General features: G+C 53.3%; 1 protein-coding gene across 1 annotated transcript in view; it reads left to right on the plus strand.

Moving 5' to 3' along the window:
• Positions 1 to 26,224, plus strand: part of LOC148594100 (transmembrane protein 203-like) — a 68,863-nt gene extending 42,639 nt beyond the window's left edge. The window contains exon 2 of the mRNA XM_088528023.1: positions 25,802 to 26,224. Coding sequence (XP_088384149.1) covers positions 25,802 to 26,224 — 423 coding nt within the window. The remainder of the gene's footprint in view (positions 1 to 25,801) is intronic.

Here is a 26,224-nt window from a genome sequence, read left to right on the forward strand (position 1 = left end):
GAAGGGGAAGCTGAGAACGAAATGCAAAGGAAACGGAGAAAGAGTGAAAAAGGACATTTCATCACTTTGTACTTCTTTCTCCTCTGCCTCTTCCTCTTCTCTCTCCTCTTGGCCTTAAGGAGCACTCAGTAGTGCAGATCCCTTGGGTAGGTGGATGAAATAAAGGCAGGAAAGCAACTGCTGAGTTGTGTGTGATCTTTGGGACTCTTCACAGTATGAAATCTCACCGTGAAAAGAAGCGGCGTTTCTTTCCCACATCTTTTCCCTCTGGCGCGTGTTGTTAAAGGTGCCAGAAATATCAAGGGGTGGCAAAGATGCTGCTGGTGCGCAGGGCCTGGTGGTGGCAAAGGCCCAAATGGGGCACCAGGCAGGAGTGCGAGAAGCAAGTCTTTCTGCACCTCGGGCAGCTCAAGCGTCAGCCCTCCTCATGAGAAGCTGGGAGTGTTTCCCTGCCACGAGGTGGCAGAAGCAAGGAAAAGGAAACCTCTAGTATCTAGTGTAAGGTCAAGGTCAAGGTCAAGGGAAATGCAAAGAGGCCCAGCTGGAGGATGATGGGGGCTTTGCAGCTGCAGGGCCACTCATACACTCGTGCTCCTGACAACACAGCCACGTGAGGCCATGGTGGCCAACGCAGAGGTGGCAGACACACCAAACTGGATAAGGGATGCAGCAAAGCAGGGCTCAGCACACACAGAGGCCACGTGCCACGAGCTCACACTGGGCCATGGTGGCAGGCCGGCCGAGCCTTCCCTTCACCCACACCCCAAGGCGCTGCTCTCACCCCAGCCCTCACTCTTATCCCTCACTCCAATTCTCTGCCACGCCATGCTCACCCTGAGCCCTAACTCGAGCCCCAGAACCTAGCCCATGCCCTCACCACTTCAAAGGAACCCTGAGCAGGGCTCCAAACACTTCCTTCCCCCAAGCCTTCCGCAATCCCTACCCTGAAACGACAAGCACTAAAACCTTAGCCCATGACCAAAACACTGGCTCCTAACTGGAAACATGAAGGGCAAGCCTAAACGTGCCCCGTCTTCCCACAAAGACCCGCACAGGAGCCCCTGCACACACGCGGGCTCTACTACGCTGTCTCCGCAGTTACTGGCAATGACTACAGACTTCCTCCAAACAGAAGTTACCGCCACATGCTCAGCACGATACAGGGGGATGCTGGTGGGAGAGGGTCTCCGAGAGCTCTTAAACTTGCACAGAGCTCCAGCAAATTCAAGCAGTGTCATCCCACCAGGAATCTGCTTACATCTCTCTCGTGGAGAGAGTGCAGATTATGGCCCCCACTGCTACTCTCAGGAGGGGCTAACATGCTCAGCTGCCGGAGGGAGAGTTGGACATGTGTGCATAGCCTAAGAAGCCTGTGATAGGACTACGAACAAGGCATCTTTGCTTTAAGCCATCTCCTTCCTCTTCCCTTCCCTCTTCTCTCTCTCTCTCCCTCTCTCTTCCTCTCCCCCTTCCTCTGCCCCTCCCTCTTTGGCTGCCTCAGAATGAAATGCTGGATGGCTTCAGAAGCGTTGCTTTGCACTTCCGGAGGCACAATCCCCTGCCCTCCGAGCAGCTCAGAGAGCCAAGCTCAAACTGCAGGACCCGTCAGTGTAATCGTGGACAACACCTGATGCACTTTGAAAAGACGCATCCAACCAACAATGCTTTGCACACCCTCATGTGCTAATGGCAGAGCACAGAACTTGCCAAGCAAATTTAGCCAAGCATACCCCACTGAGTAGCTAAGATCGGGTGCTCTTGTCTAGTTCACTGCACACTCTACTGTGGGTCAATTGGATGGCACTAAGTTTGCCGCTAAGGGGGCAAAAGGAGGGAGCGGCCCTGTCCTTGGCAGAGCCTTCAGCAGGGAGCAAGTCAGAGCACGCTGGCACTGCTCATGCACGGGCCCTACTGCTAAAGCATAGCGGCCTCAGGTTTCTCTGCTCATTCGTGGACACACGTCAACTGGTGCAGAGACTCCCAGAATGACCTAAAAGTTTCTTGGCCTTCCAAGGTCTTCACACAGTCTTGCTCGGAATGGCTGCCGAAGGGCTCTTTCCCTGGTGCCAGTACTGCAACATGAGCTGATTCTTTCCCTCCACACCTAGAGAGAAAGCCTGGAAAAGGGCCCTGGGGCCTCTAGGAGCGCGGCGTTGTGCTCTACAAGGCCGTGGGAGAGTGTGGCGCAGACCACAAGAGGGAAAGAGACACCTCGCACCAAGGAGAATAGGCCATGTCAAAGTGCCCATGAGGGATGGTGACAAGCGCGTGCCTTCTTCCCTTCCTGAGTGTGTATTCTGCCTGAGAAACAGGTGTGAGAGCTGTGCTGGCGGAAGCACCGTCCCCGCTCCTGCCCCCACCTTGAGTGGGGCAGCGCAGCGGCCACAGGCTCTGCACAGCGCCCTGCGCTCCCCGGCGTCAGCTGAGCGCGTCTCTGCCGTGACCCTGCCTCATAAAGGATGTGCCCACTCAGCTGCCACGAGCCCCGCCTTGGCCGCGCTGCCCTCCCTCACAATGGCCCGCACGGCTGGGGTCACTCGGCGGCACAGAGGCTGCTGGCGCAAGAGCTGCTTGCGCGCTCTCTGCCCCGGCGCTCGCGAGCACGCTGCTGAAAGGGAGCGTGAGCTGAGCAAGCCCTTGGAAGAACTGGGCTCCTTCCTTTTCCAGTCGGAACTGGACGGTGTAGAGATGGACTCCCGCTCTGCAGGCTGCCATGCGGTACCGCCTGCAAGAGATGGCCGACAAAGGAGCTACTCCTGTGAGTAAAGGCTTCAAGAGAAAGGGTTAATCTTGTGACTCCCCGGGGCCCACAAGTCATTGTCGCCCATGAGAAAGAGACGTGAATAAGCTCTTGAGTGGCCAGCCCATGGGAGCGGCAGCCCCGCATGGGCTGTCTCTGCTAGGTGCTTGTGTTCTCCACGCAGCTGCTTCTGGTGCTGGGGGCTGCTCTCCAGAACGCCGGCTTGGAAACCTGCCTTCCTAGAACAAAGGCAGGCAGTCTCTTTGACAATGTGCTTTCCTTGCAGCCACTGCTGAGGGAATGGCTCCACCAGGAAGGATGTCTTTGCCAGCCAAGAAGATTCCTGTGTCTTGGCAGCAGAGGCAAAGCGTTGGAGCTGGACTCCACAACCTGGGAAATACGTGTTTCCTCAACGCGGTTCTGCAGTGTTTGACCTACACTCCCCCTCTGGCTAATTACATGCTTTCCAGAGAGCACAGCCAGTCGTGTGAGTACTTGGGAAGCCTTTCCTCGCAACCTCCTGGACAACTCTGCTCCTGCTGAAAGACCAAGAATGCCTCTGGGAAGCAAACTCTGACTTTGCCCTATTTTGCCTGATGGGGCTGGCGTTCAACAGCGCGTGCACGGCAGGCTCAGGAGAGCTGCTGCAGTGCTCGCCTTCATTTAACGCCCTGTGCCCAAATGCCAAGGAGGCATTCTTTCCTCCCTCCAGTGAATGCGGAAGGGTTTAGGGAAGCAAAGCACTCCAGGACTATTTGGCCTGGAGTTACTTACGCGTTCGTAGAAAGAAGCTAAAATTTTGCAGGAGGCTGTCACAGGTTCTCAGCGTTCTGTCACAGCTGGCTTTCCCTAATGCACGACCACTGTGACAGCAGATGCGGTTGCACTGCAAGAGGAGGAAAGCTACCAAAGAGCACTGTGAAAGCACTCTCAGTTAGTCTGCCTATTCCTGTGCACTTCCCTGCCCTTGCAAAGGATGTCTTGCCAATAGTCCTTTAGGTGTTTCCTCAGAAAATGCATGCTACTGCAGACTTCCTGCTTAATGCTTATGCACACAGACTGGCCTCTTGGCCCTTTTGGAGAGGAGAGTGTGGTACGCAGGGCAGAGAGTGCACTTGAAGCTGCAAGGTTGTTGTTGCTTAAGGTTGTCTCTAGCAACGTCGCTAGCTTTCACTAAAGCCAGGGGGTTACTTCCTTGACGCTCAACAGGTTGTGAGCAAGGTTCCTGCATGCTGTGTACCATGGAAACACACATCAACCAGGTCCTGTTCAGCTCTGACAAGGCCATCGAGCCTCTGGCAGTCCTCAATGACCTTCGGCGTAAGTCTTTTCACATGGCTTTCTCTGTAGAAAGGCCTAAATTTTGAGAGGGCTGTTTCATGGGTGCAATGGGTACGGAGAGTTTTTTGTTTGTTTGTTTGTTTTTTGTGAGGGAAGGGAGGTTTTAGCAAACTACATCTTCTTCTGTCCCTTTCTATGAGATAAGCCTTGTATAACCCTTTTATTCACTAGGAAGAGGTGAGCGTTTCTGCTTCGGCAGACAGGAAGATGCTCACGAATTCCTACGTTACATCGTGGCTGCTATGCACGCTGATTATTTGAACGGATGCACCGAGTAAGCAGAACCAACTTATCCTTTAAGTGTTCTCTAGGACTTTAGGACCCTTCATTTGCTACCCTGCGTTGCCCAGGGTTTTCACCGAAAAGAAAAGCTCTTTGACTCTCTGCTTGGGCTCTTGGGAGTGACAATGATAACATTTTGTTTCCAGCTTGGACACCTTGTTGCAAGGCACCACGGTCATCCGTGAAATATTTGGAGGATTCCTAACATCCAGAGGTACTTTTTACGACTCTTAGTGCCCTCAGAAGTGTGCCTTTGTGCCTGTTTGTTGCAAAGAGCTTTCCTCAAGTACTGGCTCTCAGTAATGAAGATGGAGCAAGTGAGTGTCCTTCGTGTTTTGTGAAGTGTTTCTGTTTGCATTGCAGTAACGTGTCTGAGCTGCCAAGCCGTTTCAGAGTCCTCTGAGGCGTTCCTCGACATCGCTTTGGAGATAAAGGTAAGCGGTTGTGGAATTCTGGCCGACGATGTCTTTGAAGGTGCTGAGATTTTGAGCTTGGCTCTCCCCTTTTGTGACTTTCTCACCTCGTCAGTCTTCCCTTAGGAAGACCTCACTGGTCACAGCAAAATCGTGGGGTGATGGATGGCTGGGGGCTCTGCACACATGCTCATCCTGCCAGGCTTCCTCAGTACTGCCTCTGTACACTGCCAGTTGCTATACGATGGCTTTACTAGTGGTTTGCTTTGGTTTGGGTTTGGGTTTTTTTCTTTTCTTTTCTTTTTGTCCTTTCTTACTCCTGCAAAGCTAACTTCATTGTGTGCCACCACAGACAGGTAGCTCTTGGTAGCCCAGTACTTTGAGACAACCTTTCCAACAAGGCTTTCTAGCCTGATAAGGCTCTTCAAGACGCTCAAGCGCAGTCAGTGTTCAGCACACTCTCCTTCAGCTCCCCTCTCCCTAGTGTTCACTGCTTCACAGGAGGATTCCCAGGTGTTAATGAGGGAGGCCCCGCGGCAAGAGGGGAGTCACGGGCTGGGATCCAGATTCCGGGATCTCAGTGCCCTACTTTCTTCCTCATGCAGGCAGCCTCCTCTGTCCCCAGCGCTCTCAAAGAATTTGTGAGAGCGGAGCTGCTGGAAGGTGAAAATTGCTACCAATGCAGCAAGTAAGATTCTGCCTAATGCCATCCAAATTGGAGCTTCATCCTGGCCGAACCTGTGGCCTATCTCAAAGCACAAGTTCTCCTTTGACTTACTGCACAAAGAAGAGCATGAGAGGCAGCTTTTGGCTGTGCAGCTCACAGCCTGAACTCACCCGAAGCTTGCAAAGGGTCCACTTGCTTCTCAAAGCGGAACCTTTCCCATTCTCTGCAACTAGCTGGCAGTCTTGGCCAAGGAGCGCACACGCTGGCCTATGGGAGTATTTTCTTCCGCTTGCTGTCTTCCTGGGGGCGCTCGTCCTTGCTAACTGGGAAATTGTGCACCAACCTACTCCTACAGCCAGGAGTTAAAAGCTGCCTCCTCTGGGTAGCAGTGAGCTCAAGCAGGAAAGAGCTGAGCACAAGCATTTGGGGTGGGAGGCCACCACAGCTTCCGAAAGGTGCTAGAGTTCCCAAGTGAAGGGCCTAGAGTATCCAAGTGCACAAGCTCTGCGGCCTCGCTCGCACAACATCTTGTGCAGTTCCTCAGTTGTGAAAACTGCAGCTAGCTGCTCTCTCAGTGAGTTGAATCGATTGCCTGTACTTTGCAGGTGTGAAAAGATCGGTGCTGCATCCAAGAGCCTTACAATACAAGACTCACCCAGCGTCCTGACCATCGCCTTGAAAAGATTTGGCGATTTCACTGGTGAAAAGATTAGCAAGGTATGTGTGCGGCTGTAATGCCTTCTCGGGCAGGGAGATTTCCCCGCGGCAGAAGACTCCTTCAAAAGTTCTTAATGTCTGCCAGCTGCAACTGCAGCCCTGGAGGATGCCTAGGAAAAATCAGTGAGACTAGTAGGTCTCGCTCTCTCTTGCAGTAAGAGCAAAGTTCCCATGGGATGAGAAACATATGCTCTGCTCTTAAGGAACTGATTTTGCAGGGAGCCGTTCTCTGCAACTGAAATGATTAAAATGCAGTCTGGGGGAAGAACACTCCCTGAGGAAGCAGAGGACGTGTCTGTCACAAAATGTGCAGTCCATGTTCTTAGAAGGGTTTTCCTGCGCCTCTTTCATGAAGGCTTCCCAGAGGGGTTTTCAATCTTCTTGCTCTGCCTTCAGGATGTGGCCTACCCTGAGTATTTGAACCTTCGACCGTACATGTCCCAGTCCTCTGGAGAACGGGTCCTCTATGCCTTATACGCGGTCCTGGTGCATAGAGGGCTGAGCGGTCGTGCAGGGCACTACGTCTGCTTCACCAAGGTAAGCATCAGCTTCATTTGTGGCAGGGCAAAATCTGTGCTGGTGAAGAGAAGCTTGCCCCTGCCTGTGGCTGGCAAGCACCGCTTTTAAGGGGAAAGGACTTGTTACGGGTGTCCTGGTGACGAGTCTTGGAGTATCCTTTGCCTGCTAGCGTTCTCTGGCCGTTTTCCTGAAGAAAGCATGCGGTTGCTCTAAAGGCATCTCTGCCTTTATTTGCAGGCCAGTAATGGACGGTGGTATCAGATGAACGACGACTCGGTAGTCGCCTGTGACATCAAAACCGTCCTCAAACAGCAGGCATATATACTTTTTTATGTCAGGTAAGAGCAAGTGTATTGCAGGGCCTTCAGGGTACATTTGCTTTTGGCACTACTCAAACATCTCTTCTTATCCTCGTCCTGCTCTGTGTTTTATTCTCTGTCCTGACGGGAAGGGGCTATTGGTAGAATTGAACTCTATCCAGTCTGCAATTCCCCAAGGCACGTACTGGCTTTCATTTCTTGGCCGTCACCTGCTGCACTGGCGTCACTTGTCACGTATACGCTCCCTGTAGCGGCGAGCGCTGAAATGAGGGGAAAGTCAGGCCAGAGGTGGTGTAAGCAGGAGTTCTTGCTCTGAAAGGGACAGGCGTGGGAGGAAGACCAGTATCTAGTCTTCACTTGGCAGTCTGGCCTACGTTTTCAGTATGCCATGGCAGCCGCTCCTAGAAAATGCTAGGATGGGGTTCAGCCCAGGAGCAGGCTGACAGAACAGGTCTCAAGCGAGGTGACTGTTGTTTCCCAAGGTGCTGTGAGGAGACACCTGGAGAGTGCCCTTCTTATGCACCCGTGCCATCTCATGGCCCTTCGCGCCTTGCTCAGCAGCGGGCTAAGAAGGAGCAGGCTGCACTTCCGGCACCACAGCACCCACCTCCCATGATGAAGGTATTTGCGGGGGTTAGAGAGGGAAGGACTGAGGCACAAAATGGATTGTGGCATTTTCCTTTTTCTTCCTTATTTATTTATTTTGGGGTTTTTTTGTTCTTTGTTTTGCGGAGGGATGGCCAGGACGCGTAGCTTGTGCGTTATGTTTTCCCTGCCACAGTGCAGAGAAAGCCCTCCTGCTGCAGCCACAATCCCTCAAGCAGTGGCTAAGACTAGACTGAGTGCAGCCCTGCTGCTTCCTCACTCGCAGCCCAGCTTCCCGAGGCCTTGCGAGGCATTGCAAGTGAGGCCTAATCATGCTCACATCATGAAAGCAAAAAAACAACAAGCAGAATTTTGCTTGGTTTACTTTTAGTTTGGTGGCATCTGCTGAGACTGCAAAAACACCATGGCTTGTTCCTGAGCACTGGAGGCGGGGGGGATTGTGTCTAGGGCTTTTCCAAGCCGTGTCTTTGCACAGAGCCATCTTAGAATGTCTTCTTTTGAAATGCAGAGCTCAAGGCCTTTAAAGAGAAAGAGAGCCCTGCAAGAGGACCCAAAACACGTCAGTGTCCACGAACGGGGTGCTCATTCTCCCAAGAGGAGGTGCTCTCACAACCTGCAAAGCAGCAAACAAAACTGCCCTCAGCAGCACTACTGCAATGGGAACAGCTGCACATCCTGCCGTAGTGACAGAAACTACACAGAGAAGGACAGAAGCTCCGGGAAACGTCCTCGCTACCCATCCCAAAGCAGAGGACAAACAGAGCAAGGCAGGTCACACGTGCGTTCTTGCAAAAGCAGCTGGCTCCACCTGCCATCCGTGTCCAGAGGGCAACATGGGCATCGCTTCAGCAGCCACCGAGCAGATTCTTGGCTCTATTCAGGACTGGAGCAGCCCTCTGGAAAATGCTCTCCTCCAAGACAAGCACCTGCAGCCGTGCCCCTTCCTTCTGCTCTTGAGGGCTCCTCCCAGAAAACTCAAGAGCCGAGAAGCAGAAAAAGAAGACATCCCCATGCAGAAGGGGAAGCTGAGAACGAAATGCAAAGGAAACGGAGAAAGAGTGAAAAAGGACATTTCATCACTTTGTACTTCTTTCTCCTCTGCCTCTTCCTCTTCTCTCTCCTCTTGGCCTTAAGGAGCACTCAGTAGTGCAGATCCCTTGGGTAGGTGGATGAAATAAAGGCAGGAAAGCAACTGCTGAGTTGTGTGTGATCTTTGGGACTCTTCACAGTATGAAATCTCACCGTGAAAAGAAGCGGCGTTTCTTTCCCACATCTTTTCCCTCTGGCGCATGTTGTTAAAGGTGCCAGAAATATCAAGGGGTGGCAAAGATGCTGCTGGTGCGCAGGGCCTGGTGGTGGCAAAGGCCCAAATGGGGCACCAGGCAGGAGTGCGAGAAGCAAGTCTTTCTGCACCTCGGGCAGCTCAAGCGTCAGCCCTCCTCATGAGAAGCTGGGAGTGTTTCCCTGCCACGAGGTGGCAGAAGCAAGGAAAAGGAAACCTCTAGTATCTAGTGTAAGGTCAAGGTCAAGGTCAAGGGAAATGCAAAGAGGCCCAGCTGGAGGATGATGGGGGCTTTGCAGCTGCAGGGCCACTCATACACTCGTGCTCCTGACAACACAGCCACGTGAGGCCATGGTGGCCAACGCAGAGGTGGCAGACACACCAAACTGGATAAGGGATGCAGCAAAGCAGGGCTCAGCACACACAGAGGCCACGTGCCACGAGCTCACACTGGGCCATGGTGGCAGGCCGGCCGAGCCTTCCCTTCACCCACACCCCAAGGCGCTGCTCTCACCCCAGCCCTCACTCTTATCCCTCACTCCAATTCTCTGCCACGCCATGCTCACCCTGAGCCCTAACTCGAGCCCCAGAACCTAGCCCATGCCCTCACCACTTCAAAGGAACCCTGAGCAGGGCTCCAAACACTTCCTTCCCCCAAGCCTTCCGCAATCCCTACCCTGAAACGACAAGCACTAAAACCTTAGCCCATGACCAAAACACTGGCTCCTAACTGGAAACATGAAGGGCAAGCCTAAACGTGCCCCGTCTTCCCACAAAGACCCGCACAGGAGCCCCTGCACACACGCGGGCTCTACTACGCTGTCTCCGCAGTTACTGGCAATGACTACAGACTTCCTCCAAACAGAAGTTACCGCCACATGCTCAGCACGATACAGGGGGATGCTGGTGGGAGAGGGTCTCCGAGAGCTCTTAAACTTGCACAGAGCTCCAGCAAATTCAAGCAGTGTCATCCCACCAGGAATCTGCTTACATCTCTCTCGTGGAGAGAGTGCAGATTATGGCCCCCACTGCTACTCTCAGGAGGGGCTAACATGCTCAGCTGCCGGAGGGAGAGTTGGACATGTGTGCATAGCCTAAGAAGCCTGTGATAGGACTACGAACAAGGCATCTTTGCTTTAAGCCATCTCCTTCCTCTTCCCTTCCCTCTTCTCTCTCTCTCTCCCTCTCTCTTCCTCTCCCCCTTCCTCTGCCCCTCCCTCTTTGGCTGCCTCAGAATGAAATGCTGGATGGCTTCAGAAGCGTTGCTTTGCACTTCCGGAGGCACAATCCCCTGCCCTCCGAGCAGCTCAGAGAGCCAAGCTCAAACTGCAGGACCCGTCAGTGTAATCGTGGACAACACCTGATGCACTTTGAAAAGACGCATCCAACCAACAATGCTTTGCACACCCTCATGTGCTAATGGCAGAGCACAGAACTTGCCAAGCAAATTTAGCCAAGCATACCCCACTGAGTAGCTAAGATCGGGTGCTCTTGTCTAGTTCACTGCACACTCTACTGTGGGTCAATTGGATGGCACTAAGTTTGCCGCTAAGGGGGCAAAAGGAGGGAGCGGCCCTGTCCTTGGCAGAGCCTTCAGCAGGGAGCAAGTCAGAGCACGCTGGCACTGCTCATGCACGGGCCCTACTGCTAAAGCATAGCGGCCTCAGGTTTCTCTGCTCATTCGTGGACACACGTCAACTGGTGCAGAGACTCCCAGAATGACCTAAAAGTTTCTTGGCCTTCCAAGGTCTTCACACAGTCTTGCTCGGAATGGCTGCCGAAGGGCTCTTTCCCTGGTGCCAGTACTGCAACATGAGCTGATTCTTTCCCTCCACACCTAGAGAGAAAGCCTGGAAAAGGGCCCTGGGGCCTCTAGGAGCGCGGCGTTGTGCTCTACAAGGCCGTGGGAGAGTGTGGCGCAGACCACAAGAGGGAAAGAGACACCTCGCACCAAGGAGAATAGGCCATGTCAAAGTGCCCATGAGGGATGGTGACAAGCGCGTGCCTTCTTCCCTTCCTGAGTGTGTATTCTGCCTGAGAAACAGGTGTGAGAGCTGTGCTGGCGGAAGCACCATCCCCGCTCCTGCCCCCACCTTGAGTGGGGCAGCGCAGCGGCCACAGGCTCTGCACAGCGCCCTGCGCTCCCCGGCGTCAGCTGAGCGCGTCTCTGCCGTGACCCTGCCTCATAAAGGATGTGCCCACTCAGCTGCCACGAGCCCCGCCTTGGCCGCGCTGCCCTCCCTCACAATGGCCCGCACGGCTGGGGTCACTCGGCGGCACAGAGGCTGCTGGCGCAAGAGCTGCTTGCGCGCTCTCTGCCCCGGCGCTCGCGAGCACGCTGCTGAAAGGGAGCGTGAGCTGAGCAAGCCCTTGGAAGAACTGGGCTCCTTCCTTTTCCAGTCGGAACTGGACGGTGTAGAGATGGACTCCCGCTCTGCAGGCTGCCATGCGGTACCGCCTGCAAGAGATGGCCGACAAAGGAGCTACTCCTGTGAGTAAAGGCTTCAAGAGAAAGGGTTAATCTTGTGACTCCCCGGGGCCCACAAGTCATTGTCGCCCATGAGAAAGAGACGTGAATAAGCTCTTGAGTGGCCAGCCCATGGGAGCGGCAGCCCCGCATGGGCTGTCTCTGCTAGGTGCTTGTGTTCTCCACGCAGCTGCTTCTGGTGCTGGGGGCTGCTCTCCAGAACGCCGGCTTGGAAACCTGCCTTCCTAGAACAAAGGCAGGCAGTCTCTTTGACAATGTGCTTTCCTTGCAGCCACTGCTGAGGGAATGGCTCCACCAGGAAGGATGTCTTTGCCAGCCAAGAAGATTCCTGTGTCTTGGCAGCAGAGGCAAAGCGTTGGAGCTGGACTCCACAACCTGGGAAATACGTGTTTCCTCAACGCGGTTCTGCAGTGTTTGACCTACACTCCCCCTCTGGCTAATTACATGCTTTCCAGAGAGCACAGCCAGTCGTGTGAGTACTTGGGAAGCCTTTCCTCGCAACCTCCTGGACAACTCTGCTCCTGCTGAAAGACCAAGAATGCCTCTGGGAAGCAAACTCTGACTTTGCCCTATTTTGCCTGATGGGGCTGGCGTTCAACAGCGCGTGCACGGCAGGCTCAGGAGAGCTGCTGCAGTGCTCGCCTTCATTTAACGCCCTGTGCCCAAATGCCAAGGAGGCATTCTTTCCTCCCTCCAGTGAATGCGGAAGGGTTTAGGGAAGCAAAGCACTCCAGGACTATTTGGCCTGGAGTTACTTACGCGTTCGTAGAAAGAAGCTAAAATTTTGCAGGAGGCTGTCACAGGTTCTCAGCGTTCTGTCACAGCTGGCTTTCCCTAATGCACGACCACTGTGACAGCAGATGCGGTTGCACTGCAAGAGGAGGAAAGCTACCAAAGAGCACTGTGAAAGCACTCTCAGTTAGTCTGCCTATTCCTGTGCACTTCCCTGCCCTTGCAAAGGATGTCTTGCCAATAGTCCTTTAGGTGTTTCCTCAGAAAATGCATGCTACTGCAGACTTCCTGCTTAATGCTTATGCACACAGACTGGCCTCTTGGCCCTTTTGGAGAGGAGAGTGTGGTACGCAGGGCAGAGAGTGCACTTGAAGCTGCAAGGTTGTTGTTGCTTAAGGTTGTCTCTAGCAACGTCGCTAGCTTTCACTAAAGCCAGGGGGTTACTTCCTTGACGCTCAACAGGTTGTGAGCAAGGTTCCTGCATGCTGTGTACCATGGAAACACACATCAACCAGGTCCTGTTCAGCTCTGACAAGGCCATCGAGCCTCTGGCAGTCCTCAATGACCTTCGGCGTAAGTCTTTTCACATGGCTTTCTCTGTAGAAAGGCCTAAATTTTGAGAGGGCTGTTTCATGGGTGCAATGGGTACGGAGAGTTTTTTGTTTGTTTGTTTGTTTTTTGTGAGGGAAGGGAGGTTTTAGCAAACTACATCTTCTTCTGTCCCTTTCTATGAGATAAGCCTTGTATAACCCTTTTATTCACTAGGAAGAGGTGAGCGTTTCTGCTTCGGCAGACAGGAAGATGCTCACGAATTCCTACGTTACATCGTGGCTGCTATGCACGCTGATTATTTGAACGGATGCACCGAGTAAGCAGAACCAACTTATCCTTTAAGTGTTCTCTAGGACTTTAGGACCCTTCATTTGCTACCCTGCGTTGCCCAGGGTTTTCACCGAAAAGAAAAGCTCTTTGACTCTCTGCTTGGGCTCTTGGGAGTGACAATGATAACATTTTGTTTCCAGCTTGGACACCTTGTTGCAAGGCACCACGGTCATCCGTGAAATATTTGGAGGATTCCTAACATCCAGAGGTACTTTTTACGACTCTTAGTGCCCTCAGAAGTGTGCCTTTGTGCCTGTTTGTTGCAAAGAGCTTTCCTCAAGTACTGGCTCTCAGTAATGAAGATGGAGCAAGTGAGTGTCCTTCGTGTTTTGTGAAGTGTTTCTGTTTGCATTGCAGTAACGTGTCTGAGCTGCCAAGCCGTTTCAGAGTCCTCTGAGGCGTTCCTCGACATCGCTTTGGAGATAAAGGTAAGCGGTTGTGGAATTCTGGCCGACGATGTCTTTGAAGGTGCTGAGATTTTGAGCTTGGCTCTCCCCTTTTGTGACTTTCTCACCTCGTCAGTCTTCCCTTAGGAAGACCTCACTGGTCACAGCAAAATCGTGGGGTGATGGATGGCTGGGGGCTCTGCACACATGCTCATCCTGCCAGGCTTCCTCAGTACTGCCTCTGTACACTGCCAGTTGCTATACGATGGCTTTACTAGTGGTTTGCTTTGGTTTGGGTTTGGGTTTTTTTCTTTTCTTTTCTTTTTGTCCTTTCTTACTCCTGCAAAGCTAACTTCATTGTGTGCCACCACAGACAGGTAGCTCTTGGTAGCCCAGTACTTTGAGACAACCTTTCCAACAAGGCTTTCTAGCCTGATAAGGCTCTTCAAGACGCTCAAGCGCAGTCAGTGTTCAGCACACTCTCCTTCAGCTCCCCTCTCCCTAGTGTTCACTGCTTCACAGGAGGATTCCCAGGTGTTAATGAGGGAGGCCCCGCGGCAAGAGGGGAGTCACGGGCTGGGATCCAGATTCCGGGATCTCAGTGCCCTACTTTCTTCCTCATGCAGGCAGCCTCCTCTGTCCCCAGCGCTCTCAAAGAATTTGTGAGAGCGGAGCTGCTGGAAGGTGAAAATTGCTACCAATGCAGCAAGTAAGATTCTGCCTAATGCCATCCAAATTGGAGCTTCATCCTGGCCGAACCTGTGGCCTATCTCAAAGCACAAGTTCTCCTTTGACTTACTGCACAAAGAAGAGCATGAGAGGCAGCTTTTGGCTGTGCAGCTCACAGCCTGAACTCACCCGAAGCTTGCAAAGGGTCCACTTGCTTCTCAAAGCGGAACCTTTCCCATTCTCTGCAACTAGCTGGCAGTCTTGGCCAAGGAGCGCACACGCTGGCCTATGGGAGTATTTTCTTCCGCTTGCTGTCTTCCTGGGGGCGCTCGTCCTTGCTAACTGGGAAATTGTGCACCAACCTACTCCTACAGCCAGGAGTTAAAAGCTGCCTCCTCTGGGTAGCAGTGAGCTCAAGCAGGAAAGAGCTGAGCACAAGCACGTGGGGTGGGAGGCCACCACAGCTTCCGAAAGGTGCTAGAGTTCCCAAGTGAAGGGCCTAGAGTATCCAAGTGCACAAGCTCTGCGGCCTCGCTCGCACAACATCTTGTGCAGTTCCTCAGTTGTGAAAACTGCAGCTAGCTGCTCTCTCAGTGAGTTGAATCGATTGCCTGTACTTTGCAGGTGTGAAAAGATCGGTGCTGCATCCAAGAGCCTTACAATACAAGACTCACCCAGCGTCCTGACCATCGCCTTGAAAAGATTTGGCGATTTCACTGGTGAAAAGATTAGCAAGGTATGTGTGCGGCTGTAATGCCTTCTCGGGCAGGGAGATTTCCCCGCGGCAGAAGACTCCTTCAAAAGTTCTTAATGTCTGCCAGCTGCAACTGCAGCCCTGGAGGATGCCTAGGAAAAATCAGTGAGACTAGTAGGTCTCGCTCTCTCTTGCAGTAAGAGCAAAGTTCCCATGGGATGAGAAACATATGCTCTGCTCTTAAGGAACTGATTTTGCAGGGAGCCGTTCTCTGCAACTGAAATGATTAAAATGCAGTCTGGGGGAAGAACACTCCCTGAGGAAGCAGAGGACGTGTCTGTCACAAAATGTGCAGTCCATGTTCTTAGAAGGGTTTTCCTGCGCCTCTTTCATGAAGGCTTCCCAGAGGGGTTTTCAATCTTCTTGCTCTGCCTTCAGGATGTGGCCTACCCTGAGTATTTGAACCTTCGACCGTACATGTCCCAGTCCTCTGGAGAACGGGTCCTCTATGCCTTATACGCGGTCCTGGTGCATAGAGGGCTGAGCGGTCGTGCAGGGCACTACGTCTGCTTCACCAAGGTAAGCATCAGCTTCATTTGTGGCAGGGCAAAATCTGTGCTGGTGAAGAGAAGCTTGCCCCTGCCTGTGGCTGGCAAGCACCGCTTTTAAGGGGAAAGGACTTGTTACGGGTGTCCTGGTGATGAGTCTTGGAGTATCCTTTGCCTGCTAGCGTTCTCTGGCCGTTTTCCTGAAGAAAGCATGCGGTTGCTCTAAAGGCATCTCTGCCTTTATTTGCAGGCCAGTAATGGACGGTGGTATCAGATGAACGACGACTCGGTAGTCGCCTGTGACATCAAAACCGTCCTCAAACAGCAGGCATATATACTTTTTTATGTCAGGTAAGAGCAAGTGTATTGCAGGGCCTTCAGGGTACATTTGCTTTTGGCACTACTCAAACATCTCTTCTTATCCTCGTCCTGCTCTGTGTTTTATTCTCTGTCCTGACGGGAAGGGGCTATTGGTAGAATTGAACTCTATCCAGTCTGCAATTCCCCAAGGCACGTACTGGCTTTCATTTCTTGGCCGTCACCTGCTGCACTGGCGTCACTTGTCACGTATACGCTCCCTGTAGCGGCGAGCGCTGAAATGAGGGGAAAGTCAGGCCAGAGGTGGTGTAAGCAGGAGTTCTTGCTCTGAAAGGGACAGGCGTGGGAGGAAGACCAGTATCTAGTCTTCACTTGGCAGTCTGGCCTACGTTTTCAGTATGCCATGGCAGCCGCTCCTAGAAAATGCTAGGATGGGGTTCAGCCCAGGAGCAGGCTGACAGAACAGGTCTCAAGCGAGGTGACTGTTGTTTCCCAAGGTGCTGTGAGGAGACACCTGGAGAGCGCCCTTCTTATGCACCCGTGCCATCTCATGGCCCTTCGCGCCTTGCTCAGCAGCGGGCTAAGAAGGAGCAGGCTGCACTTCCGGCACCACAGCACCCACCTCCCATGATGAAGGTATTTGCGGGGGTTAGAGAGGGAAGGACTGAGGCACAAAATGGATTGTGGCATTTTCCTTTTTCTTCCTTATTTATTTATTTTGGGGTTTTTTTGTTCTTTGTTTTGCGGAGGGATGGGCAGGACGCGTAGCTTGTGCGTTATGTTTTCCCTGCCACAGTGCAGAGAAAGCCCTCCTGCTGCAGCCACAATCCCTCAAGCAGTGGCTAAGACTAGACTGAGTGCAGCCCTGCTGCTTCCTCACTCGCAGCCCAGCTTCCGGAGGCCTTGCGAGGCATTGCAAGTGAGGCCTAATCATGCTCACATCATGAAAGCAAAAAAACAACAAGCAGAATTTTGCTTGGTTTACTTTTAGTTTGGTGGCATCTGCTGAGACTGCAAAAACACCATGGCTTGTTCCTGAGCACTGGAGGCGGGGGGGATTGTGTCTAGGGCTTTTCCAAGCCGTGTCTTTGCACAGAGCCATCTTAGAATGTCTTCTTTTGAAATGCAGAGCTCAAGGCCTTTAAAGAGAAAGAGAGCCCTGCAAGAGGACCCAAAACACGTCAGTGTCCACGAACGGGGTGCTCATTCTCCCAAGAGGAGGTGCTCTCACAACCTGCAAAGCAGCAAACAAAACTGCCCTCAGCAGCACTACTGCAATGGGAACAGCTGCACATCCTGCCGTAGTGACAGAAACTACACAGAGAAGGACAGAAGCTCCGGGAAACGTCCTCGCTACCCATCCCAAAGCAGAGGACAAACAGAGCAAGGCAGGTCACACGTGCGTTCTTGCAAAAGCAGCTGGCTCCACCTGCCATCCGTGTCCAGAGGGCAACATGGGCATCGCTTCAGCAGCCACCGAGCAGATTCTTGGCTCTATTCAGGACTGGAGCAGCCCTCTGGAAAATGCTCTCCTCCAAGACAAGCACCTGCAGCCGTGCCCCTTCCTTCTGCTCTTGAGGGCTCCTCCCAGAAAACTCAAGAGCCGAGAAGCAGAAAAAGAAGACATCCCCATGCAGAAGGGGAAGCTGAGAACGAAATGCAAAGGAAACGGAGAAAGAGTGAAAAAGGACATTTCATCACTTTGTACTTCTTTCTCCTCTGCCTCTTCCTCTTCTCTCTCCTCTTGGCCTTAAGGAGCACTCAGTAGTGCAGATCCCTTGGGTAGGTGGATGAAATAAAGGCAGGAAAGCAACTGCTGAGTTGTGTGTGATCTTTGGGACTCTTCACAGTATGAAATCTCACCGTGAAAAGAAGCGGCGTTTCTTTCCCACATCTTTTCCCTCTGGCGCATGTTGTTAAAGGTGCCAGAAATATCAAGGGGTGGCAAAGATGCTGCTGGTGCGCAGGGCCTGGTGGTGGCAAAGGCCCAAATGGGGCACCAGGCAGGAGTGCGAGAAGCAAGTCTTTCTGCACCTCGGGCAGCTCAAGCGTCAGCCCTCCTCATGAGAAGCTGGGAGTGTTTCCCTGCCACGAGGTGGCAGAAGCAAGGAAAAGGAAACCTCTAGTATCTAGTGTAAGGTCAAGGTCAAGGTCAAGGGAAATGCAAAGAGGCCCAGCTGGAGGATGATGGGGGCTTTGCAGCTGCAGGGCCACTCATACACTCGTGCTCCTGACAACACAGCCACGTGAGGCCATGGTGGCCAACGCAGAGGTGGCAGACACACCAAACTGGATAAGGGATGCAGCAAAGCAGGGCTCAGCACACACAGAGGCCACGTGCCACGAGCTCACACTGGGCCATGGTGGCAGGCCGGCCGAGCCTTCCCTTCACCCACACCCCAAGGCGCTGCTCTCACCCCAGCCCCTCACTCTTATCCCTCACTCCAATTCTCTGCCACGCCATGCTCACCCTGAGCCCTAACTCGAGCCCCAGAACCTAGCCCATGCCCTCACCACTTCAAAGGAACCCTGAGCAGGGCTCCAAACACTTCCTTCCCCCAAGCCTTCCGCAATCCCTACCCTGAAACGACAAGCACTAAAACCTTAGCCCATGACCAAAACACTGGCTCCTAACTGGAAACATGAAGGGCAAGCCTAAACGTGCCCCGTCTTCCCACAAAGACCCGCACAGGAGCCCCTGCACACACGCGGGCTCTACTACGCCGTCTCCGCAGTTACTGGCAATGACTACAGACTTCCTCCAAACAGAAGTTACCGCCACATGCTCAGCACGATACAGGGGGATGTTGGTGGGAGAGGGTCTCCGAGAGCTCTTAAACTTGCACAGAGCTCCAGCAAATTCAAGCAGTGTCATCCCACCAGGAATCTGCTTACATCTCTCTCGTGGAGAGAGTGCAGATTATGGCCCCCACTGCTACTCTCAGGAGGGGCTAACATGCTCAGCTGCCGGAGGGAGAGTTGGACATGTGTGCATAGCCTAAGAAGCCTGTGATAGGACTACGAACAAGGCATCTTTGCTTTAAGCCATCTCCTTCCTCTTCCCTTCCCTCTTCTCTCTCTCTCTCCCTCTCTCTTCCTCTCCCCCTTCCTCTGCCCCTCCCTCTTTGGCTGCCTCAGAATGAAATGCTGGATGGCTTCAGAAGCGTTGCTTTGCACTTCCGGAGGCACAATCCCCTGCCCTCCGAGCAGCTCAGAGAGCCAAGCTCAAACTGCAGGACCCGTCAGTGTAATCGTGGACAACACCTGATGCACTTTGAAAAGACGCATCCAACCAACAATGCTTTGCACACCCTCATGTGCTAATGGCAGAGCACAGAACTTGCCAAGCAAATTTAGCCAAGCATACCCCACTGAGTAGCTAAGATCGGGTGCTCTTGTCTAGTTCACTGCACACTCTACTGTGGGTCAATTGGATGGCACTAAGTTTGCCGCTAAGGGGGCAAAAGGAGGGAGCGGCCCTGTCCTTGGCAGAGCCTTCAGCAGGGAGCAAGTCAGAGCACGCTGGCACTGCTCATGCACGGGCCCTACTGCTAAAGCATAGCGGCCTCAGGTTTCTCTGCTCATTCGTGGACACACGTCAACTGGTGCAGAGACTCCCAGAATGACCTAAAAGTTTCTTGGCCTTCCAAGGTCTTCACACAGTCTTGCTCGGAATGGCTGCCGAAGGGCTCTTTCCCTGGTGCCAGTACTGCAACATGAGCTGATTCTTTCCCTCCACACCTAGAGAGAAAGCCTGGAAAAGGGCCCTGGGGCCTCTAGGAGCGCGGCGTTGTGCTCTACAAGGCCGTGGGAGAGTGTGGCGCAGACCACAAGAGGGAAAGAGACACCTCGCACCAAGGAGAATAGGCCATGTCAAAGTGCCCATGAGGGATGGTGACAAGCGCGTGCCTTCTTCCCTTCCTGAGTGTGTATTCTGCCTGAGAAACAGGTGTGAGAGCTGTGCTGGCGGAAGCACCGTCCCCGCTCCTGCCCCCACCTTGAGTGGGGCAGCGCAGCGGCCACAGGCTCTGCACAGCGCCCTGCGCTCCCCGGCGTCAGCTGAGCGCGTCTCTGCCGTGACCCTGCCTCATAAAGGATGTGCCCACTCAGCTGCCACGAGCCCCGCCTTGGCCGCGCTGCCCTCCCTCACAATGGCCCGCACGGCTGGGGTCACTCGGCGGCACAGAGGCTGCTGGCGCAAGAGCTGCTTGCGCGCTCTCTGCCCCGGCGCTCGCGAGCACGCTGCTGAAAGGGAGCGTGAGCTGAGCAAGCCCTTGGAAGAACTGGGCTCCTTCCTTTTCCAGTCGGAACTGGACGGTGTAGAGATGGACTCCCGCTCTGCAGGCTGCCTTGCGGTACCGCCTGCAAGAGATGGCCGACAAAGGAGCTACTCCTGTGAGTAAAGGCTTCAAGAGAAAGGGTTAATCTTGTGACTCCCCGGGGCCCACAAGTCATTGTCGCCCATGAGAAAGAGACGTGAATAAGCTCTTGAGTGGCCAGCCCATGGGAGCGGCAGCCCCGCATGGGCTGCCTCTGCTAGGTGCTTGTGTTCTCCACGCAGCTGCTTCTGGTGCTGGGGGCTGCTCTCCAGAACGCCGGCTTGGAAACCTGCCTTCCTAGAACAAAGGCAGGCAGTCTCTTTGACAATGTGCTTTCCTTGCAGCCACTGCTGAGGGAATGGCTCCACCAGGAAGGATGTCTTTGCCAGCCAAGAAGATTCCTGTGTCTTGGCAGCAGAGGCAAAGCGTTGGAGCTGGACTCCACAACCTGGGAAATACGTGTTTCCTCAACGCGGTTCTGCAGTGTTTGACCTACACTCCCCCTCTGGCTAATTACATGCTTTCCAGAGAGCACAGCCAGTCGTGTGAGTACTTGGGAAGCCTTTCCTCGCAACCTCCTGGACAACTCTGCTCCTGCTGAAAGACCAAGAATGCCTCTGGGAAGCAAACTCTGACTTTGCCCTATTTTGCCTGATGGGGCTGGCGTTCAACAGCGCGTGCACGGCAGGCTCAGGAGAGCTGCTGCAGTGCTCGCCTTCATTTAACGCCCTGTGCCCAAATGCCAAGGAGGCATTCTTTCCTCCCTCCAGTGAATGCGGAAGGGTTTAGGGAAGCAAAGCACTCCAGGACTATTTGGCCTGGAGTTACTTACGCGTTCGTAGAAAGAAGCTAAAATTTTGCAGGAGGCTGTCACAGGTTCTCAGCGTTCTGTCACAGCTGGCTTTCCCTAATGCACGACCACTGTGACAGCAGATGCGGTTGCACTGCAAGAGGAGGAAAGCTACCAAAGAGCACTGTGAAAGCACTCTCAGTTGGTGTGCCTATTCCTGTGCACTTCCCTGCCCTTGCAAAGGATGTCTTGCCAATAGTCCTTTAGGTGTTTCCTCAGAAAATGCATGCTACTGCAGACTTCCTGCTTAATGCTTATGCACACAGACTGGCCTCTTGGCCCTTTTGGAGAGGAGAGCGTGGTACGCAGGGCAGAGAGTGCGCTTGAAGCTGCAAGGTTGTTGTTGCTTAAGGTTGTCTCTAGCAACGTCGCTAGCTTTCACTAAAGCCAGGGGGTTACTTCCTTGACGCTCAACAGGTTGTGAGCAAGGTTCCTGCATGCTGTGTACCATGGAAACACACATCAACCAGGTCCTGTTCAGCTCTGACAAGGCCATCGAGCCTCTGGCAGTCCTCAATGACCTTCGGCGTAAGTCTTTTCACATGGCTTTCTCTGTAGAAAGGCCTAAATTTTGAGAGGGCTGTTTCATGGGTGCAATGGGTACGGAGAGTTTTTTGTTTGTTTGTTTGTTTTTTGTGAGGGAAGGGAGGTTTTAGCAAACTACATCTTCTTCTATCCCTTTCTATGAGATAAGCCTTGTATAACCCTTTTATTCACTAGGAAGAGGTGAGCGTTTCTGCTTCGGCAGACAGGAAGATGCTCACGAATTCCTACGTTACATCGTGGCTGCTATGCACGTTGATTATTTGAACGGATGCACCGAGTAAGCAGAACCAACTTATCCTTTAAGTGTTCTCTAGGACTTTAGGACCCTTCATTTGCTACCCTGCGTTGCCCAGGGTTTTCACCGAAAAGAAAAGCTCTTTGACTCTCTGCTTGGGCTCTTGGGAGTGACAATGATAACATTTTGTTTCCAGCTTGGACACCTTGTTGCAAGGCACCACGGTCATCCGTGAAATATTTGGAGGATTCCTAACATCCAGAGGTACTTTTTACGACTCTTAGTGCCCTCAGAAGTGTGCCTTTGTGCCTGTTTGTTGCAAAGAGCTTCTCTCAAGTACTGGCTCTCAGTAATGAAGATGGAGCAAGTGAGTGTCCTTCGTGTTTTGTGAAGTGTTTCTGTTTGCATTGCAGTAACGTGTCTGAGCTGCCAAGCCGTTTCAGAGTCCTCTGAGGCGTTCCTCGACATCGCTTTGGAGATAAAGGTAAGCGGTTGTGGAATTCTGGCCGACGATGTCTTTGAAGGTGCTGAGATTTTGAGCTTGGCTCTCCCCTTTTGTGACTTTCTCACCTCGTCAGACTTCCCTTAGGAAGACCTCACTGGTCACAGCAAAATCGTGGGGTGATGGATGGCTGGGGGCTCTGCACACATGCTCATCCTGCCAGGCTTCCTCAGTACTGCCTCTGTACACTGCCAGTTGCTATACGATGGCTTTACTAGTGGTTTGCTTTGGTTTGGGTTTGGGTTTTTTTCTTTTCTTTTCTTTTTGTCCTTTCTTACTCCTGCAAAGCTAACTTCATTGTGTGCCACCACAGACAGGTAGCTCTTGGTAGCCCAGTACTTTGAGACAACCTTTCCAACAAGGCTTTCTAGCCTGATAAGGCTCTTCAAGACGCTCAAGCGCAGTCAGTGTTCAGCACACTCTCCTTCAGCTCCCCTCTCCCTAGTGTTCGCTGCTTCACAGGAGGATTCCCAGGTGTTAACGAGGGAGGCCCCGCGGCAAGAGGGGAGTCACGGGCTGGGATCCAGATTCCGGGATCTCAGTGCCCTACTTTCTTCCTCATGCAGGCAGCCTCCTCTGTCCCCAGCGCTCTCAAAGAATTTGTGAGAGCGGAGCTGCTGGAAGGTGAAAATTGCTACCAATGCAGCAAGTAAGATTCTGCCTAATGCCATCCAAATTGGAGCTTCATCCTGGCCGAACCTGTGGCCTATCTCAAAGCACAAGTTCTCCTTTGACTTACTGCACAAAGAAGAGCATGAGAGGCAGCTTTTGGCTGTGCAGCTCACAGCCTGAACTCACCCGAAGCTTGCAAAGCGTCCACTTGCTTCTCAAAGCGGAACCTTTCCCATTCTCTGCAACTAGCTGGCAGTCTTGGCCAAGGAGCGCACACGCTGGCCTATGGGAGTATTTTCTTCCGCTTGCTGTCTTCCTGGGGGCGCTCGTCCTTGCTAACTGGGAAATTGTGCACCAACCTACTCCTACAGCCAGGAGTTAAAAGCTGCCTCCTCTGGGTAGCAGTGAGCTCAAGCAGGAAAGAGCTGAGCACAAGCACGTGGGGTGGGAGGCCACCACAGCTTCCGAAAGGTGCTAGAGTTCCCAAGTGAAGGGCCTAGAGTATCCAAGTGCACAAGCTCTGCGGCCTCGCTCGCACAACATCTTGTGCAGTTCCTCAGTTGTGAAAACTGCAGCTAGCTGCTCTCTCAGTGAGTTGAATCGATTGCCTGTACTTTGCAGGTGTGAAAAGATCGGTGCTGCATCCAAGAGCCTTACAATACAAGACTCACCCAGCGTCCTGACCATCGCCTTGAAAAGATTTGGCGATTTCACTGGTGAAAAGATTAGCAAGGTATGTGTGCGGCTGTAATGCCTTCTCGGGCAGGGAGATTTCCCCGCGGCAGAAGACTCCTTCAAAAGTTCTTAATGTCTGCCAGCTGCAACTGCAGCCCTGGAGGATGCCTAGGAAAAATCAGTGAGACTAGTAGGTCTCGCTCTCTCTTGCAGTAAGAGCAAAGTTCCCATGGGATGAGAAACATATGCTCTGCTCTTAAGGAACTGATTTTGCAGGGAGCCGTTCTCTGCAACTGAAATGATTAAAATGCAGTCTGGGGGAAGAACACTCCCTGAGGAAGCAGAGGACGTGTCTGTCACAAAATGTGCAGTCCATGTTCTTAGAAGGGTTTTCCTGCGCCTCTTTCATGAAGGCTTCCCAGAGGGGTTTTCAATCTTCTTGCTCTGCCTTCAGGATGTGGCCTACCCTGAGTATTTGAACCTTCGACCGTACATGTCCCAGTCCTCTGGAGAACGGGTCCTCTATGCCTTATACGCGGTCCTGGTGCATAGAGGGCTGAGCGGTCGTGCAGGGCACTACGTCTGCTTCACCAAGGTAAGCATCAGCTTCATTTGTGGCAGGGCAAAATCTGTGCTGGTGAAGAGAAGCTTGCCCCTGCCTGTGGCTGGCAAGCACCGCTTTTAAGGGGAAAGGACTTGTTACGGGTGTCCTGGTGACGAGTCTTGGAGTATCCTTTGCCTGCTAGCGTTCTCTGGCCGTTTTCCTGAAGAAAGCATGCGGTTGCTCTAAAGGCATCTCTGCCTTTATTTGCAGGCCAGTAATGGACGGTGGTATCAGATGAACGACGACTCGGTAGTCGCCTGTGACATCAAAACCGTCCTCAAACAGCAGGCATATATACTTTTTTATGTCAGGTAAGAGCAAGTGTATTGCAGGGCCTTCAGGGTACATTTGCTTTTGGCACTACTCAAACATCTCTTCTTATCCTCGTCCTGCTCTGTGTTTTATTCTCTGTCCTGACGGGAAGGGGCTATTGGTAGAATTGAACTCTATCCAGTCTGCAATTCCCCAAGGCACGTACTGGCTTTCATTTCTTGGCCGTCACCTGCTGCACTGGCGTCACTTGTCACGTATACGCTCCCTGTAGCGGCGAGCGCTGAAATGAGGGGAAAGTCAGGCCAGAGGTGGTGTAAGCAGGAGTTCTTGCTCTGAAAGGGACAGGCGTGGGAGGAAGACCAGTATCTAGTCTTCACTTGGCAGTCTGGCCTACGTTTTCAGTATGCCATGGCAGCCGCTCCTAGAAAATGCTAGGATGGGGTTCAGCCCAGGAGCAGGCTGACAGAACAGGTCTCAAGCGAGGTGACTGTTGTTTCCCAAGGTGCTGTGAGGAGACACCTGGAGAGTGCCCTTCTTATGCACCCGTGCCATCTCATGGCCCTTCGCGCCTTGCTCAGCAGCGGGCTAAGAAGGAGCAGGCTGCACTTCCGGCACCACAGCACCCACCTCCCATGATGAAGGTATTTGCGGGGGTTAGAGAGGGAAGGACTGAGGCACAAAATGGATTGTGGCATTTTCCTTTTTCTTCCTTATTTATTTATTTTGGGGTTTTTTTGTTCTTTGTTTTGCGGAGGGATGGCCAGGACGCGTAGCTTGTGCGTTATGTTTTCCCTGCCACAGTGCAGAGAAAGCCCTCCTGCTGCAGCCACAATCCCTCAAGCAGTGGCTAAGACTAGACTGAGTGCAGCCCTGCTGCTTCCTCACTCGCAGCCCAGCTTCCCGAGGCCTTGCGAGGCATTGCAAGTGAGGCCTAATCATGCTCACATCATGAAAGCAAAAAAACAACAAGCAGAATTTTGCTTGGTTTTGCTTGGTCAGAGAGCACCTAAGGAAACTTGATACCCACAAATCCATGGGCCCTGATGGGATGCACCCCAGAGTGCTGCTGGAGCTGGCAGATGTCATAGCTAAGCCACTCTCCAGCACCTTTGAAAGGTGCCAGAAGACTGGAAGAAGGCCAATGTCACGCCAGTCTTCAAAAAAGGCAAGAAGGAGGATCCAGGCAACTCCAGGCCAGTCAGCCTCACCTCTGTCCCCGGAAAAGTGATGGAACGGCTCATACTGGCTGTTGTCTCCAGGCACGTGGAGGACAAGAAGGTGCTCAGGAGTAGTCAGCATGGATTCACCAAGGGGAAATCTTGCTTGACTAATCTGATAGCCTTCTATGATGGAAGGACCAGCTGGATAGATGAGGGGAGAGCGGTGGATGTTGCCTTTCTCGACTTCACCAAGGCTTCTGACACCGTCCCTCACAACATCCTCCTAGGCAAGCTCTGGAAGTGTGGGATAGATGAGTGCACAGTGAGGTGGATTAGGAACTGGCTGGATGGCAGAGCTCAGAGGGTGGTGATCAGCGGTGCTGAGTCTGGTTGGAGGCCTGTAGCTAGCGGGGTCCCCCAGGGGGACGCGGCGCTGCTGTTGTCGCTGCGCGAGCTGGGGCAGTGGCTGCGCCTGGCGCCCTGCGAGCTCGGCCTGCAGGGGCTGGCGCTGCTGCTCTGCTCCGCGCTGCTGGCGCTCAAGGCGGACGGCGCGGCCGCCGCGCTCTCCTGGCGGGCCGTGCTCGGGCCCTGCTTCGCCGCCGACGGCCTCAGCACCTACTTCAGCACCATCGTGTCCGTGCGGCTCTGCCGGGATGGCGAGAAGCGGCTGGCCGTGCTGCAGCTGCTCTGGGTGCTCAGCGTGCTGGGCCTCAATTTCACCTTTGAGCTGCTGCTGTGCCAGAACCTGGCGGAGGGCACGCGCGAGCTCTGGTACGGGCTGGTCATGGCGCCCATCTTCATCCTGCTGCAGCTGCTGCTGCTCCGCGCCTGCCGCGTGAACTGA

Source organism: Tinamus guttatus, unplaced genomic scaffold (assembly GCF_059628265.1).
Source record: "Tinamus guttatus ecotype Peru unplaced genomic scaffold, ASM5962826v1 Tinamus_guttatus_pri_ptg000297l, whole genome shotgun sequence".
Classification (NCBI taxonomy): domain Eukaryota; kingdom Metazoa; phylum Chordata; class Aves; order Tinamiformes; family Tinamidae; genus Tinamus; species Tinamus guttatus.